The sequence below is a fragment of the Squalius cephalus genome (genome assembly GCF_949319135.1).
Source record: "Squalius cephalus genome assembly, chromosome: 3".
NCBI classification, from domain to species: domain Eukaryota; kingdom Metazoa; phylum Chordata; class Actinopteri; order Cypriniformes; family Leuciscidae; genus Squalius; species Squalius cephalus.
Window position 1 is genome coordinate 9,085,422 of NC_137124.1, and position 16,141 is coordinate 9,101,562.

Here is a 16,141-nt window from a genome sequence, read left to right on the forward strand (position 1 = left end):
CTGATGGGTTGTGTTTTAGCATGACTGTGCACTTCGCAGCCCACTTACTACTGACACAGACATGTTAATGTCACCAGCCTTTTACTCACTTCACTGTCAGATCGAATTGACCGAGAGAGAAAACAAAGCCTACAGAATTTTGAAATTTTACTGAAGTAAAACGAAAAGCAAATCAAGTCTGAATAGATTGGCTGTGAAGACATAATATGATTCTGCATTAAAGGAGCTACAATGACATTCCATATATTGAAGTATCCAAAAAGGCCGTCGAGGTAGAAATGAAAAATGGAAGAAGGGAGCTCTTGAACAAAGGACGAAATTTGAACGGCACTCTTGTTTTCCATGGGAGGGAAATCAAAACGGCTCCGGAGCACCTGAGCGTTGGTGTGGAGGGCGTTTTTTAATTAGCTCCTGCAAGCTCCGAGGTATTCTTAATATAGACGGACCGTTTCCGGGGCCCTTTGAAGTGTTAGAAGACGAGACGCACGAAAAACAGCTCTGCGACACACGACAAAAACAAATATTCCAAACAGAAGTTTACAGGCTACAGCTGGAGTGTTTGAGATTTTGACTTTAAACAGAACGGGTGGAGAGTAACTCGGAGGTAGGCTGCTTTTAGCAATGGCATCATTGTCATATTATGACCAAATGAATGTTTTGAGAGAAAAGAACCGTTTAGCCTGAGCTACTGTAGCTTGTTCTTTTCTTTAGTGTGTCCCTCTTTTCACTCAATGAAAACCAAAGGAAGGCTTCAATTTTGCAGCAAGATCAAACCAATAAAATCAGCCGAGGTCAGTTTCTTAGCGTAGAGTTTTTATTGCCAAATAATGAGAACAAATTGGCAGCTTTCCAGCTGAGAAGTGTGTGTGTGTGTGTGTGTGTGTGTGTGTGTGTGTGCGTGTGTGTGTGTGTGTGTGTGTGTGTGTGTGTGTGTGTGCCAGAGCAGAATTGTTATATTGTTTAGACTGCTGTGCCATGAGAATTTGGGGAGGAAGTGTGTGTTAATGAATGTGTCTGTAAGGCTGTCAGCTCAAGAGAATAACAAATACTCAATTAAAAGAATGAGATAACAGCTGATGATGGACACAAGAAAGAGAATAAGTTGAGTCATGAGTAATAAAGATGTAAAGCACAAGAATATACAGCAAAAGCCAGACTGAATAAGTGAGAGGGTTGAAATAGAAGAGAAATAGATGCAGAGAAATGGAGGGGAAATGGTGAGGGAAGGAGATGAGAGAAGATATGTATGGATAGATAACGCTGACACAGAATGAGGGTTTGGCAGGGGAAGGGGTCGCCTTAGCAACCCTGCAGCTCTTCCTGCGTGTAGCTGTCAGGCAGCGCGTCAGAGCCGTGTGTGTGTGTGCGTGCGTCCTTCTGCGTTACCACTAGACTCTCAATGAAGGAATTAGCAAGAGCTCTGCCACACACTCTATTTATAGCCACAGAAGAGAGAAGCACTTGAGAGAAAGTTATTAGGTGTGTGTGTGTGTGTGTGTGTGTGTGTGTGTGTGTGTGTGTGTGTGTGTGTGTGTGTGTGTGTGTGTGTGTGTCTTGACGTAGGCCGTTGTTGTGCAGATGGTGCATTGTGCCGGGTCGTGCCATGCTTTATTTCTCCTTCTCTTTGCACCACACAAAACTCCCCTCACATGCTAACAAGCTAATTGTTTTGACATCAGTTGTCATTGGAGGTGTTTGTACAGTTGCAGGCTATTGAGCTTGCTAAAGATCCCGCTGACTTCTGGGGCTGTTACAGAAAGTACTGTGAATGAATGGATCCCATTAATAAACATGTATAGATTAGGTCTCTAAAGAAGCTGTTTTCAGGACTAATCACCCACCAAGCCGGCCAAAGTCATTGAGCATCGCCTGGCCCAGTTTTTGTGGTGTGTTCTGCACTGTCGGCACTTGTAGGAACCCTTTTTAGGGATGTTTGGCCGATTGAGCATGTTGAAACGGTGAGAGAGAGAACTCTGATTGACTGTTCAGTTTAGCAAACAAGTCAGCATTCCAGTTTGCGAATATCAGGTCTCGAAATTAACATTTTTACTTGGTAGTACTGGTGCACCCAACTTCAAAAAGTAAGAAGCACCAGCAAAAATTTAGGAGAGAGGCAAAGGAGCGCAGTGAAAGGGAGTGATTGACGGCTAATATTAACCAACCAAAAGTCCATGAAAAAGTGCATGAAAAAGTAAAAAAAAGAAAAAAAAGAAATGTCTTCATGCCTTAAAATAGCTTGAATGTAACTCTAGCCTCATTTAGTATACGCAGTTCTATGAATATGCAAATGATCCCCGCCTCCACTCACTCACACAGCTCAGAGATCCACTGGTTGACGATCACACGTTGATTGGTTACAAGGTAGTTTGTGACGTCAGAAACACCAGCGATTTCAAAGCGTGTTTTTGAGACTGTCTTTGGTTCACTGTAGTTTTAAGGAGAAAATACTCAGCAATGCTGTCGACTTATGAATTTGCACATGGTTTGTCTTAAATCATATTTAAAAAAAACACATAGACATATAAACAACATTATAAGCTGGATTTTCACCACAGGGGGACTTTAAAGGAGAACTCCGGTCAATTTTAACATTGAGCTCATTTTTTTGTACATTTGGAGTGCTGTCAATACAGAGAACAACGACAAAAATCGGTGTTGCCTACACCGAGTTATTCTATTTTTTAAATTTGCACCCTGTTGACAGTAGATGTGAAAGAAATGTATAAAAATTATGTTATTTAAGCCAGCGCAAATACCTGTGTTTACATCCTGTTTTTCGGTTGAAGTCCAAAGTAGTCGATTGCAGAGTTCACACGCATAGGTTTAATACCTATGATCACGCGCGTGAACTCGGCAATCGACTACTTTGGACTTCAACCGAAAAACAGGATGTAAACAAAGGTATTTGCGCTGGCTTAAATAACATCATTTTTATACATTTCTTTCACATCTACTGCAGTCAGACTCACTCGTGTTCACTCAGAAGGAATCACTCACATTTTCTGTGCACTTGTAATGACACATCAAGGATGTTAAGAGGCTAAAAGCAGGTTTAGTACTTGCCCCATTGAAGTCAACAGGGTGCAAATTTTAAAAATAGAATAACTCGGTGTAGGCAACACCGATTTTTGTCGTTGTTCTCTGTATTGACAGCACTCCAAATGTACAAAAAAATGAGCTCAATGTTAAAATTGACCGGAGTTCTCCTTTAAGGTCTCTCCAGATTCTTGCCTGATCGTAAACCTTACTGCACCTTTAAAGGACTACTTTAAGGGTTCTTTATTTTGTCTTGGTTGGTAACAGGCTTCAAAAATGCCACCCTGTGTCTTTACTCTCGCTCATAGAGGAACATGGAAACACACACGCGCATGTATGCACACACACAGAGCCATTGCCCTCTCATTCGTTCTCTCTTTCCTCTCAGGCTCTTTCTCTCTCTCCTCCTGCTGCTTTCTTTCTCACTTGTTTCTTCTCTTTCTCCCTTGCTCTCGCAATCCGTGTAGCTCAAAGGGCTGTCTCTTCAGTGCCTGCTGCAGCTTAGGCAGCAAGTGGCTGTGAATGCAAATTAGATTCAAAAACAGACACACACACACACACACAGGGCTTGTACCTCTCCTGGTGCTTCGGAGAAAGATGAATGTGGAAGTAGAAGCTGTGGGAGAGGCAGAGAAGGAAAGAGCAATGGGGAGAAAGATGGAATAAGGGGGAAACAAAGACGATTGGAAGTTTTAAGAGTATGTGAAGAGTGAACTAGTCTGACCTTATATCTTATTTTAAAGGCGCAGTAAGCGATTTCTGACAAACACAGTTGATATTTCAAATCAGCCCAAACAAACACACCCCCCCCCCCCTTCATTGCTCCGCCCCCAAAACGCACCAACACACAATGCAGAAGTCGATGTCTCTATATCATAGCTGAAGCGAAGCAAGACAATGCTTTACCAAAAATAAAGTGAATATGACAAACAAACGTCAAGGAAGAACAAAGTACAGTAAATACAAGCTAGAGTTCGCTGTTAGTCGCCAGCAGCTCCAGACAAACAATGAAACTCAGAGTGTCCTGTTACTATAGCTAATATTACAACAACACCATATCTTGGTTCTGTGAAACACAGAAAAAACAATGTTACTCACGTATGGAGCAGAAACAATGCGACCTCAGCGTCCATTTTCAGATCTTCTATTAACGCAGGTCTTAAAGTTCTTGCCTGATCATAGCCCTTCTTTTCCCAGTGATATTCCTCTGAGCTTTCTCTTTTGTAATGTCTCTCAGGCATCTCTCTTTCTACAGTCTTTCTTCAAATCTCCCTCTTGCTCACTCTCTCTCCTCCCCATTATGAGTGGACACGCACCCTACTTCTGATTGGCTAGAAGTGTGCTCGGTCCAATCCACTTTTCGACAGCATTTTTTAGAAATCGCTTACTGCACCTTTAAGAGTGTGAAAAAAAGATTTCGTACATTTCCCATTGGTAGGCCCAGACGAGAATCACCTGACTGTTTTTTGTTTGTTTGTTTTTTGACATTTTCTATGCTTATTTTGTGGGAGAATCTGTAGATTTCTTTTGAATGGAGGTTTTGAAATTGTTATTGGGGACACACCAGGAGGAGAGTAAGATGAGAGAAGAGAAGAGAAGAGAAGAGAAGAGAAGAGAAGAGAAGAGAAGAGAAGAGAAGAGAAGAGAAGAGAAGAGAAGAGAAGAGAAGAGGATGATGGCGTGGTGGAACACTCTCAGTGACAGTGACGTTCTATGTTGATCCAGGTGATTAGCGGCAGCTTTTGCGTGTTTTAACAGGATTACGGCAACATCAGCGAGAAAAGGAGGAAAACAATAGTCACATAAAATGAGCTAGATTACATTAAATCAGCAAGATTAGCATGCATCTGTCATGTGTGCACTCATACACACAATCTCTTGCAGACACACATAAAAGTCATTAATAGGCCTCATAAGTCACAATGGAGTGTTTGCCTTTGCTGTCACAAACCATTATTTAGAGTTATGATTGTGTTTGCACTCCAATACACTATATGATTACAACCGACAGCCTTTTTCTTATTCTTTTAGAATTATTATGCGTGCTGAAATAAGAATCTCATATTAATTGAGACTTTACATGGAAAATTTGTGCTCCAGCATATTAATTTGTCACACCACAGTACTATTTCATTGAAATGCAAAGAATCTTTTTCAAAATTGTTAATTAAAAATGAATCGTGATGGCACTTTTTTCTCTCATAAATATGTTACCTAAAATATTCATATTAAATGACATTTTTACAGCCATACATTTTTATGTCTTTATTAATTATTATATTTTATTAATATTTACTTGAAGCTATTTGTATTTTGCATTATTTACATTGAAAAATACATATTTGTCCCAATACTTATTTATCTACTGTATTTTTAGTAATTTTCCCTGCACAGGTGAGTCTTTGAATAGTCTCAGCCTCAGACGTCACGCACACGGACCGTTGGATGAACGTCTGATGCAAATGGCACCGAAAATTGGAAACACTTCAGGAGTTTCCAATTCGTCATCTGATTGGTTCAATTCTACAGGATTTCCGGGAGATGCGTGTGTCGCGTTCTTAACGGTCCGCCTGGAAACAAAGATGCCGTGAAGCAAAACCCCCTCATGGAAGAAGAACACACCGTCGTCTTTACAAGTGACAATGAGCGCTTATCAGGATCGACTAAACGCTGGAATTTTCAGAAGTATGTGAAGCATGTAAAGTTAAAATGCATCTGTTATTGTAGGGATATCAACGTTACATTTTCACACCCATAAGCATGGACAAAACAAACTGTGATTGGTTGCGTTACATGTCAGTCAGACGGCCTCACTGGCCTTGGCCAATGAAAGCTGCGATGGAGTCCAGACCTTCTGCCGTCAGTCTGAAGGTCTGGTTATGCGAGACAAGTCTTTGAAAGTGTTTGCATCTCACTGATGCAAAAACACGAAGACCCATATGTACCTCATATTTTGATAATGTGTAATGTGAGGAGTATTCCATGTGTTGCCACATTGAGGTAAAAGTGGCTTTGAGCTTGTCCTAACAGCTGTTTCCTTCAGATTTGACTTAACTCAGGGATGTCCAGTCCTGCTCCTGGAGGGCCTTCATAATTAAACACACCTGAACCAGCTAATCAAGGCTTTCTGGATCACTAGACACTTCCAGGCAGGTGTGATGGAGCAGTCTGGAGCTGAATACTGCAGGAAGCAGGTTTGGACACCCCTGTCTTAAAGGGAGAGTTCACCCAAAAATGAAAATTCTGTCATCATTTACTCACCCTCAAGTTGTTCCAAACCTGTGTGAATGTCTTTCGTCTGCTGAACACAGAAGATGATGTTTTGAAGAATGTCAGTAACCAAACAGTTGATGTGCCCCATGGACTTACATAGTATTTTTTTTTTTCCATACTCTGTTAGTCAGTGGATACCGTCAACTGTTTGGTTACCTAAATTCTGTTAATTGGTCAACTGTAAGTTACTTTACCATATACAGTGAAAAATTGTATGTGGTTTAACATCACATTATATTTCATTTCATTTTAGAGTACAATACTGTCAAATGTATGGTTTTTGCCAGTGAAACCATGAATATCATTTACGGTAAAAAACAGTTAAATGATTTAACATTATGTTATTTAGTTAATGTTTATTATATTATTGTGGTGTTGTGTGTTACCCTGATGGTGTTTTCTGTTTGTGTTTATGACCCTGTATACTATATATGAGTATTGGTCATGTTTTATGAACAGGTCACTAATTTGGCATGTGGCTTTCTATGGTGGTGGGTATTATCTGTACATTTTAGGTTAAGGCGATATGCACTTAATGAAATGTACAGTTATAAATTGTAAAATATACAGGCATCCTGTAAAACTGAAAACAGTATTTTTTACTGTGAATTTCTGGCATTTTATTTCAATCACAGCGGTCTTTATTTATTTAATTTTTTACAGTGGATATTTTGGCTTAAAGACCCCCTGTGGTGAAAATCAATGTTGTTTCTAAGTCTATGTGGTGTTTTTATTATGCTTTAAAACAAATCTTGTGCAAATTCATAAGTCGACAGCATTGCTGAGTATTTTCTCCTTAAAACTGCAGTAAACCAAAGACAGTCTCAAAAACACGGTTTGAAATCGCTGGTGTTCCTGACGTCACAAACTACCTTGTAACCAATCAGATCAGCGTGTGATCGTCAACGAGTGGATCTCTGAGCTGGTGTGAGTGAGTGGAGGCGGGGCTCATTTGCATATTCATAGAACCGCGTATACTAAATGAGGCAAGAATGTAGACTTACATTCAAGCTATTTTAAGGCATGACTTCTTTTTTGTAGATTTTTTTTTTTTTGAAATATGTCATTTTGGTGATCAAAGATGAGTTTTAAGGGATACACTGATTGACTACAGGGGGACTGTAAAAAAAAATACTGGTTAAGAAAAGTTTAGTTTGGATTATCTCTGTAATAGTGGACCATTTAAGTGCATTAGTTCGTAGAATATGATGTTAGAACAGGCATTATAATGGGCTCTAAGCTCATGTCAGCTGTATGCAGGATTTAAAGAGCCTGATGTCAGTCTTATGACAGTTCTCTGCAGTCTTTATAACTGAGCAGGCAGATATTTTTCGCCAGGCATCATGTTTCTCTGGAGACCCAGCTTTAATTCGGAGCGGCGGGGGTTACCGGGGAAACAGTTTTAACCTTCATGCTGTCTGCATCTGCACCGCACCTAAATGTCATCCCATCCAGCTCTGCTCTGTTCAAATACTCCTCTTTTCACACATTCACTCCATCCCAGTCACCTTATCTCTGTGTGTACCTCCCTCTCTTTCTCTCTATCTACACCAAACACTCCTTCCACTTTCATTTCATCCTCTTCCACTCCTCTTTTTCTCTATTTCTCACTTGTGCTCTCTTTCACTCTAAAATGTATAATATTACCGTGTTTTTTTTTGGACGTGGCAGTTCTGTGGCTTTTTGGACACTACCACGATTATAATATAATGGTGTTACAGTGGTGATTCACAGTTTGATTATATTAATAATAATTGAATCCATCCTGCAGCCCCATTGTTTGAGAACCACTGCTATGGAGAAAAATCATAACATATGAATATGATAATCATACAGGACCATGTGTTTATCCAGACACTTTCCCGCAGAGGATGCGTTGTGTTGTCTCGCTGCCCTGGTAATGATTTTGCACACAAAACTAACTTCTGAAACTAATTTCAGACAGGCAGCATAACGCTCTAAAAATCTACTACAAAACAGAGAGAGCTTTGGTGATATCTAATTACTACAATACTAATTCTTGCTTTTATATTTTAGCTCAAGCTGAGCATTGAGCACAGAGGATAGTGGGATATTATAGGCAGCGAAGGATAAATCAATGCTGCCTTCAAAAATCGATCAGCTGAAGGGATCTCAGTAGATGGGATGTGACACGATCATAAGACTCGGACGTGGCTTGTCGCCTTCCTACCTCCTAATGCCGCAGAATTTTTCAGCTTTCAAATGCATAATTTAATTCCAATCGTGCTCCAACACACCTAGCTGTAATTAAGTCAAACCAAAGACCGTGATTAGTTGATATCCAGGTGCTTTTAATTAGAGTTGAAACTAAAGTCTTAGTTAGAAAACTGGCTCTCCATGACCAGGATTGAGGAACCCTGGCTTAGGCTGTGCATGTTATTACATAATGTTAACCAATGGTGAAATGCAGTAGCTGTTGAGGGATAGCTTTATTTGCAAACATTCAGTCAATTCAAATAATTACTTTTGGTCACCTTTTACATCTGTCTGTGGGTTGTGCTAATCTTTAACCAATGAAAAGTATTAAAAAGAGCATGTGACTAAACTTTGTAACTCCGTTGGATCCTCAAACTGTCAGTCAAACCTCATAGCTCCGCCCCCCTCGATAGTGAATGAAGTGCTGCATGCAGTTTAGAGCGTCTCTGCTTGTTTGCAATGCAATGGTTCTTTGAATAAGTACATCGCTTTCTTTACGCTCAAGAAACAACAAAGGCTAATGTTTTATGTATTTGAGGAGCGGAGAGTGTCTTAGTCTGGTATTTGTCGTCGAGTCATAGCCAATATTGTCTACAATAGCCTTCGTCTTTTATAACATCATGATGAATGACAGAAAAAACTAACTTTATAACCTGTAAGTTGATGAAAACATAATGTTGATGCACTTACTGCCTCAGATGCAGCCGTTCTAATGATGGACAAAACATGTACTGTATGTTTTGTGTTCAATTGAGACTCCATTGAGCTTGATTTTGGTAAAATGTTAATAGTATAAATAATGTCAGATGCAAGTGCCTGACCTTACATAAAGCCTCATTGTCAACTTTGACAATGCAGTGTTTAATTGTTTAAAGAATGTTCCTGAAATGTAGTGTTTTTTGAGATACGAGGTTTGCGCCCGACCGCATATTTAAATATATATATTTATATATTAAATATTTAAAATACTACGTTATTACCGTCAGACCATTACTTTCTGTCTCTCTTTTAATCTGTCTCTGCATCTTTCCTCTTTCAGTACCAAGAATCTTCCTCAGCACTTTATCAAAGCGCATAAACCCCCGAAATCATTACAGATCCATGCTGGACTGCAGCAATACTCAGTTTAATAGAAATGCCTCTAATGCTAATTCCAATTTACATCTCCCCACGTCGTATAATAGAAACACACTTCACACACCAGGTCGGCCAGGCATCTTTAATGCTGTTAAATAGAGCTCAATTATATCCAGTCTATCAAAGTCACTTGGGTGCTCTCTTTCTATCGGCGCTCTAATTTCTACCCATTTCCACTCAGGAGAAGCTGAGAGGCATGAAAACATCAGGTGGAAGCCATCTGGCTATCTCATTCCTCTTTCAAGCTGATTTTCTGAATCGTATTTCTGTAAAGGGGGTGAGCCACAGGTAGCAGATTGAACTCATATCCCCCCGTTTGGGATATCAGAGGAGAGGGTACATTTCTGCTAGAGCGCTCCAGTCCACAGACACCTGTGGTCGGCCTGATTACGAGCCCTGACATCTAACACTGAGGGAGTGTGTAATTCCACTGGCATCTGCTGATGAGCCTCACTGTGTGTGTGTGTGAAAGCATTTACTTTCAGTTATGTATACACACGTACACACACTCAGATGCACAAGTATCGATTAAAGCCCAGTTTTACATAAAAACACACACATGCTAAGTGATATACACAAACCTTCATATCACAAACATCTCAATAACCACATGCACACACACTCAGATTCATGCATCACTGGCTGTATTGTGCAGATGTGCAGAAGAGCGTCACGTGTGCAGATTCTCACCCTGCTGGTGTTTTTCTGCCCTGTTAAAGGCCAGAGGGCAGAGCAAGGTCACAACCAGGAACTGGGGCTGAAATAATAGATTACATAAGCACTTCACTAAAGAGAGAAGAGAGAAGACAGGCTTGGAAAAAGAGGTTATGCGGGGAGAAATGATGAGAACAGATGATCAAAAAAAATAAAAATTGGATGCAGCCGAGGAGAGAGGAAATGAATATGAGAGAGGAAAGGGACGGTCGAGGATGAATTTGGGAGTAATATCTCCATCCAGGTAGAAATCAGTGAGTGGAAAGTAGAAATGAGCCTCTTGAAATGGATGAAATTGATTTTGGAAGGTTGAAGGGCCAACCTGAGACAAAAATTATATATATAGACTGATTATATACACACACACACACACACACACTACTGTTGTTGGGGGTCAGTAAGATTTTACTTTTCAGAAATTAATTCTTTTATTCAGCAAGCATTCATCAAATTTAAAAGTAACAGTAAAGATATTAATAATGTTACAAAAGATTTCTATTTAAAATAAGTGTTGTTCTTTTGAACTTGCTATTCATCAAAGAATCCTGAAAAAAATTACCATGGTTTCCAAATCATCATATTAGAATGAATTTTGAGTGTTCATGTGACACTGAAGACTGGAGTAATGATGCTGAAAATTAAATGAACTGAGCAGTAAAGTAACATCAATATAAAAAACTATATTTACATACACACCAACACAAATATTCACACATAGTAGTGGCCAAAAGTGATGTACGGCCTCGGAAAAATGACCTCTATTCAAATATGATTACGTACATGAATATATAATTAAAATTGTATAAAACACTCCCTCCTTTTTAATGTTCACACACAGTTGAATCTCATTCAACATCCTGTCGTTTGGTTTTCCTCTCAGTCAGATTACCTTTTGACACCAAGCGCCCCATCCTGTCATCGCTGGACAGGGGAGCCATAGTGGACTCATCTCTAAACTCCTTTCTGGCCAGACTTTCTCTCTTGTGTGTTTGATTGACAAGATATTTCCCTCGGTCAGCGAATACACACATTGTCCCCTGTTTTTACTCTCCATGTCTTCTAGAGCAAGACAGATCTGATCTGTCTTTCTCTCACACATACATGCACTCTTTTTCTTCTTAAATGTCAAGGAAGGACAGCCATGTCCAGTAGAGAGACCTCTTCATTATTTTTCTGTATGTATCTCTCTCTTTCACTGTCTTTCTCTCTTTGACAGGCATTTTCCAGGTCAGCCCACACAGAAAGAAGTCTAAAAAGGGTCTAAAAATATCTTTATAATGCATTCTCTGACAAAAATGATTTGTTTCATGAGGTTACACTCCTTTCTACTCTTCCACTCCTATCTGCACCTGTTTATTTCCCTGTGGAATTCAGAAACCTGATTTTTTTTTTTTTTTATTAATTTTTTTTATTAATTTTTTTGTGAGCATAAACCAATTAAATTAATTAGAAAAACATTATTTGATTAAATCTTTTAAAATCCTAACATTTTATTTCCATGTTTAATAGGGTTATTAAAAATGTTGAGGTTAACTTATAATGTTAATCAAGTTTTTTTGTACAAAAAACAAATGTGTGGGAAAATGATTATTTTCAATCTTCATTCTGAGCCTCTGTCTGAAATGATCAGTTTTTAAGGGGCGGCTTGTTAGGTAAACGGCCACTGTTATGATTGGCTAACGTCACTGCATAGGAGACAGTATCAACGCCCATTAAGTGTTTTGAAAACATGATCGATATAAAACTCTACTTTACATAAAAAAAGCATTATGAAATCATTTACTTACAGTTTGTGCTGCAGCTTCTGTCAGATTCAACACAGTCGCTGCCTCATCTTTCAACAAAAGTTTCTTTGTGAACTCTCCATTACACTGTGCCTCGTTTACTAAACAAAATGCTCCGAACAAACATATAATCCTCCGAAGTGATCTGGGACGACATTAAAATAAACCATTCACTTGTTCCTTCTGAAGTTTGTAAAGAGACACAGATGAGCTGTTTAAACTGGACGAGACAAAGCAAACTTTCTTTCATTTGTCCTGTTGTCGACAGAATCAAGTGTCAGAAACATAACACACATCTGTAAACTGTATCAGTGTAGACAGCGTCAGATTATAATGGATTCTATGTTTTTGACATGACGCTCACATCCAGTGTAGGGAAATGTCAGCCGTTAAGCGACTTAACGCCAGTGGGCGGAGCCTATGAGGAGATGATGTAGAACTCCTCATCAATGTCTTGCTCTGGAGGCAGTCATATGCAAATGAATTTGTCCGTGTGACTTCACAAATCCTGCAATATCAAAACGAACCGTTTTTGGAGCTTGATTAAATAAATGCTTTGTTTATAATGAGGAGGACATTTTAAACTATGAAACTTGCAGCATTTTTACAAGTCAAAGGATCAAGGTAAATTAGATTGTTCATGTCATGACCCCTTTAAATTAGATCCTAGATTTTCATTTTGGTCTCAGTCTGATGAAATGAGTATATTTTTGTTCGCAAGTGTTTCAGAGCATTAAAAAAGAGCTTATTAATTTGAGATGGTGTTACAGTTTTATTTTTGGGCTGTGTATGTATAGAAAGGCTAAACTCCCAGTTTACACACGAAGACAACAGTGTCAACACTGTGTGTATGTGCGAGCACAGCACCCTCTGTTCCTGTTTCCCTAGAGGCTGTCTGAGCCGTGTGTGTGTGTGTGTGTGTGAGAGAACACGTGCCTGGTGTGTTATGCCCACCTTCCCTCAGGTCCTCTTCTCTACCACCTCTCACACTTTCAAAGCGAGGCGGATGATAGCTTGACCGGAGCGAAAGGAGGGAGGAGGACTCGGGTGGGAATGGGAATTCTTGTTTTTCATACCTCAGAGGTTAATTCCTGATTCCTCCACATTGATTTTGACTTCATCCCCGGAAGCCAAACAAGCCGTCGGAACGGCATCGAGTGAAGCTGGTGTTAAAGAACAGCAGAACAATGGCGAGAGAGAATATTCCCAGATCTAACATTAAACTACTTTGATCTTGTAGCCGATTTGTGTCTTTCTTGATATTCTGTGTTTATGATGCTTTTTGTTGTTTGCCTTTGTTTTTCTTTTTGTCACCTTTTGAAAAGAATGAGAACAATAACCTCTTGCTGATTTCTTGTTTTTTGCTCTTTCTTGTTTTCTTTTTTTGATTTTTCTCTTGCCACAGTAATCTTTTTTTGAATTTTCTCTTTTCTCTTTTTCCCTCCTTTTTGTCTTAACCCTAGGTCCACTCACAAAAAAACACGATGAATCAACACTGAACCGGCCACGAGATGAAGGTATTTTTGTTGCATGTTTTTCCTTTTTTCTTGTCTTTTTGTTTTTTAAGTCTTTTTTGGCAAAGTAAAAAGCAAACAGCCTTTCTTTGGTAGTGATGAAGAGTATATGAAGGAACCACATGTGCATATATGTGTGTGTATGTCTGTGTGGAACGAGGTGAAACTTTCTCGTTTGACTTTGGAAAGAGACGCGAGACTTCCGAAAGTTGAAGATGATGGCAGAAAAAGCACTGTATCTTCATTAAATGAGAAGAAACAAAGGTTTTGAAGTGTAATACCCCGTACTGCTGTCTGAAGCACAATTTTACAGCAGTTGCTTTATGATGTTTTTCAAGACTCTGAGCGATTATTAGGCTATAAACTTATCTCCAACTCTCACGAAGACAGAGGTGTTTTCACTGTGTTTTGTCAGTGTGAATAGTTCTCTGGATGCGGTAGTAAAGACCAGCCAATAAATCAGGATGCGGAGGAAGGCTGGAAAAACACAGATACACACACATGGATCAGCACATGTTGTCATCTTTTATCTGGGAGATTGCTATTAATGTTCATTTTTTTGAACTCCTTTCTTGAGAGCAATGTGTGTTTTTGCCCTGATGTTCCTTCTTGTGTTTACCAAAGATGTTTTTTTTTTTTCTTCTTCTTCTTTTTCTTCTTCCCTCTCAGTCTTGCTGTTTTTACCTATAGTTCTTTGGGAATGTGAAAAGATGGGATTGAAAAGGCTCTGAAAAATATCCTTGTTTTTCATGCAATTTGACACTCGTTGGTTTTATTGCATTGGTAAACGGCTGGTTGGGTCATTGAAAGCTTGTGGCATCACTGGAATTGAATTATGGACTCTTTAACTATTGCGACTTTATTAATACATGATGATGATGATGATAAGTGTGGAGAGTAAAATATCTGGGATGAAGGTCAGCCACAAAGATAGAGTGTGGATGTCCATCTGTCTGTCAATAAATAAAGTATTATATAAGTACTAATAATAATTGATATACATTTTATATAAGTATACTTTTTATTTATTTAGGATGTGTTTTACCAAATAAGGAGGAATCATTTGTCATATTACACACATCTATGGAGTGTGTGTGTGTGAGAGAGTGTGTGTGTGTAATTATATAAGTACATATACATTTTCTAAATTAATTTGTATTTGTTTTATATAATGTTCAGTATAATTACTTATAGAATTAAGTAAAAGTAGATAGTCACTAGTTACTTCAGTGTATGAGGTGCCGTACAAGCCAAAATCCATTCTTCTACTCTCACACACATACATTCTCCTTTCACATACATACGTTAATATAAGTACATGAGAATGAATGAGTGTGGCAGTAGAAATGTATGTGTGTGAGAGTATAAATGTATGTATGTGAAAGGAGAATGTATGTGTGTGAGAGTAGAAGAATGAATTTTGGCTTGTTTGGCTCTTCATATCGGTGTGTGTGTGTGTGTATATATATATATATATATATAGTTGTATATGTACTTATATAAATGTATATGTATTTATATAATTGCATACACACACACACACTGAGTTTAAAAAATCCATATATGTGACCTAATATGTCATACTTTGTAGTAGTGGTATCGTGTCCTTAGCGTAATAATCTGTTTGGTTGTAAAATGTATTAACTGTATAAAAAATGAAATCGAATGTATCTATACCTGAATCGTTCACAGACCGCATACGCAGATGTTCAACTAATAAAGATATTCATCGCTTGCAAACAATAGGATTCATCTGCAGATTTGCTATCAGTTGACTGGCAACTTCATCCAATGCTCTTGATGTTCTTATATTTCCTGACTAATTCGCAAACCAATTTACACAGTTTTGCCAACTTATTTGATGAAGTCTTTGAACAGAATTAACTCAAAAGAGTGTCACAAAAGAGTTCATTTGTGAATTGGACATTGCTCATGCCCCAGAAAAAGTTGACCTTGTGCTCGGAATAAACTACGCATTTCTTAGCATGTATTGCATTAAAATAAAGTAACGAAAGGAACGTCGACCAGCGTAACAAAGTAAAAGTGCAGCTTTTTCATTAGAAATGTGCTCGAGTTAAAGTGGAAGTACTCACATCAACTCTTAAAAGTACACATTTTCCCAAAATGTACTCAAGTGTAACAGAATAAATGTAGTTCATTACGATCCACCTCTTATAATTAATTGATTAATTAATCAAATGAGGAATATTTTGCATATATATATATATATATATCAGTGGTGGCTGCTGGTCTTTCAAAGAGGGGAAGCTCATTTTTGGCCTACATCATAAAAATTGTCCATTTATTTATACGTAAATTCTGCTCTATGTTCCTTTTCAAGAAAATGCTATGTGACCCTGTCGTACAACTAGGCGTCTTTTCCAGTGACTTGACCAGTGTCCTCTCAATGGCCAGCAGAGCGTGAGCGTGTTCTAACACATTTTTAGTTAATAAAATGTTAACACA

General features: G+C 38.6%; 1 protein-coding gene across 1 annotated transcript in view; it reads left to right on the forward strand.

Annotated features, from left to right (window-relative positions):
- The window catches only part of nlgn2a (neuroligin 2a), a 270,452-nt gene that overhangs the window by 121,584 nt on the left and 132,727 nt on the right, over positions 1-16,141 (forward strand). The window contains exon 5 of the mRNA XM_079867668.1: positions 13,625-13,678. Within this exon, the coding sequence (XP_079723794.1) occupies positions 13,625-13,678 (54 nt within the window). The remainder of the gene's footprint in view (positions 1-13,624; positions 13,679-16,141) is intronic.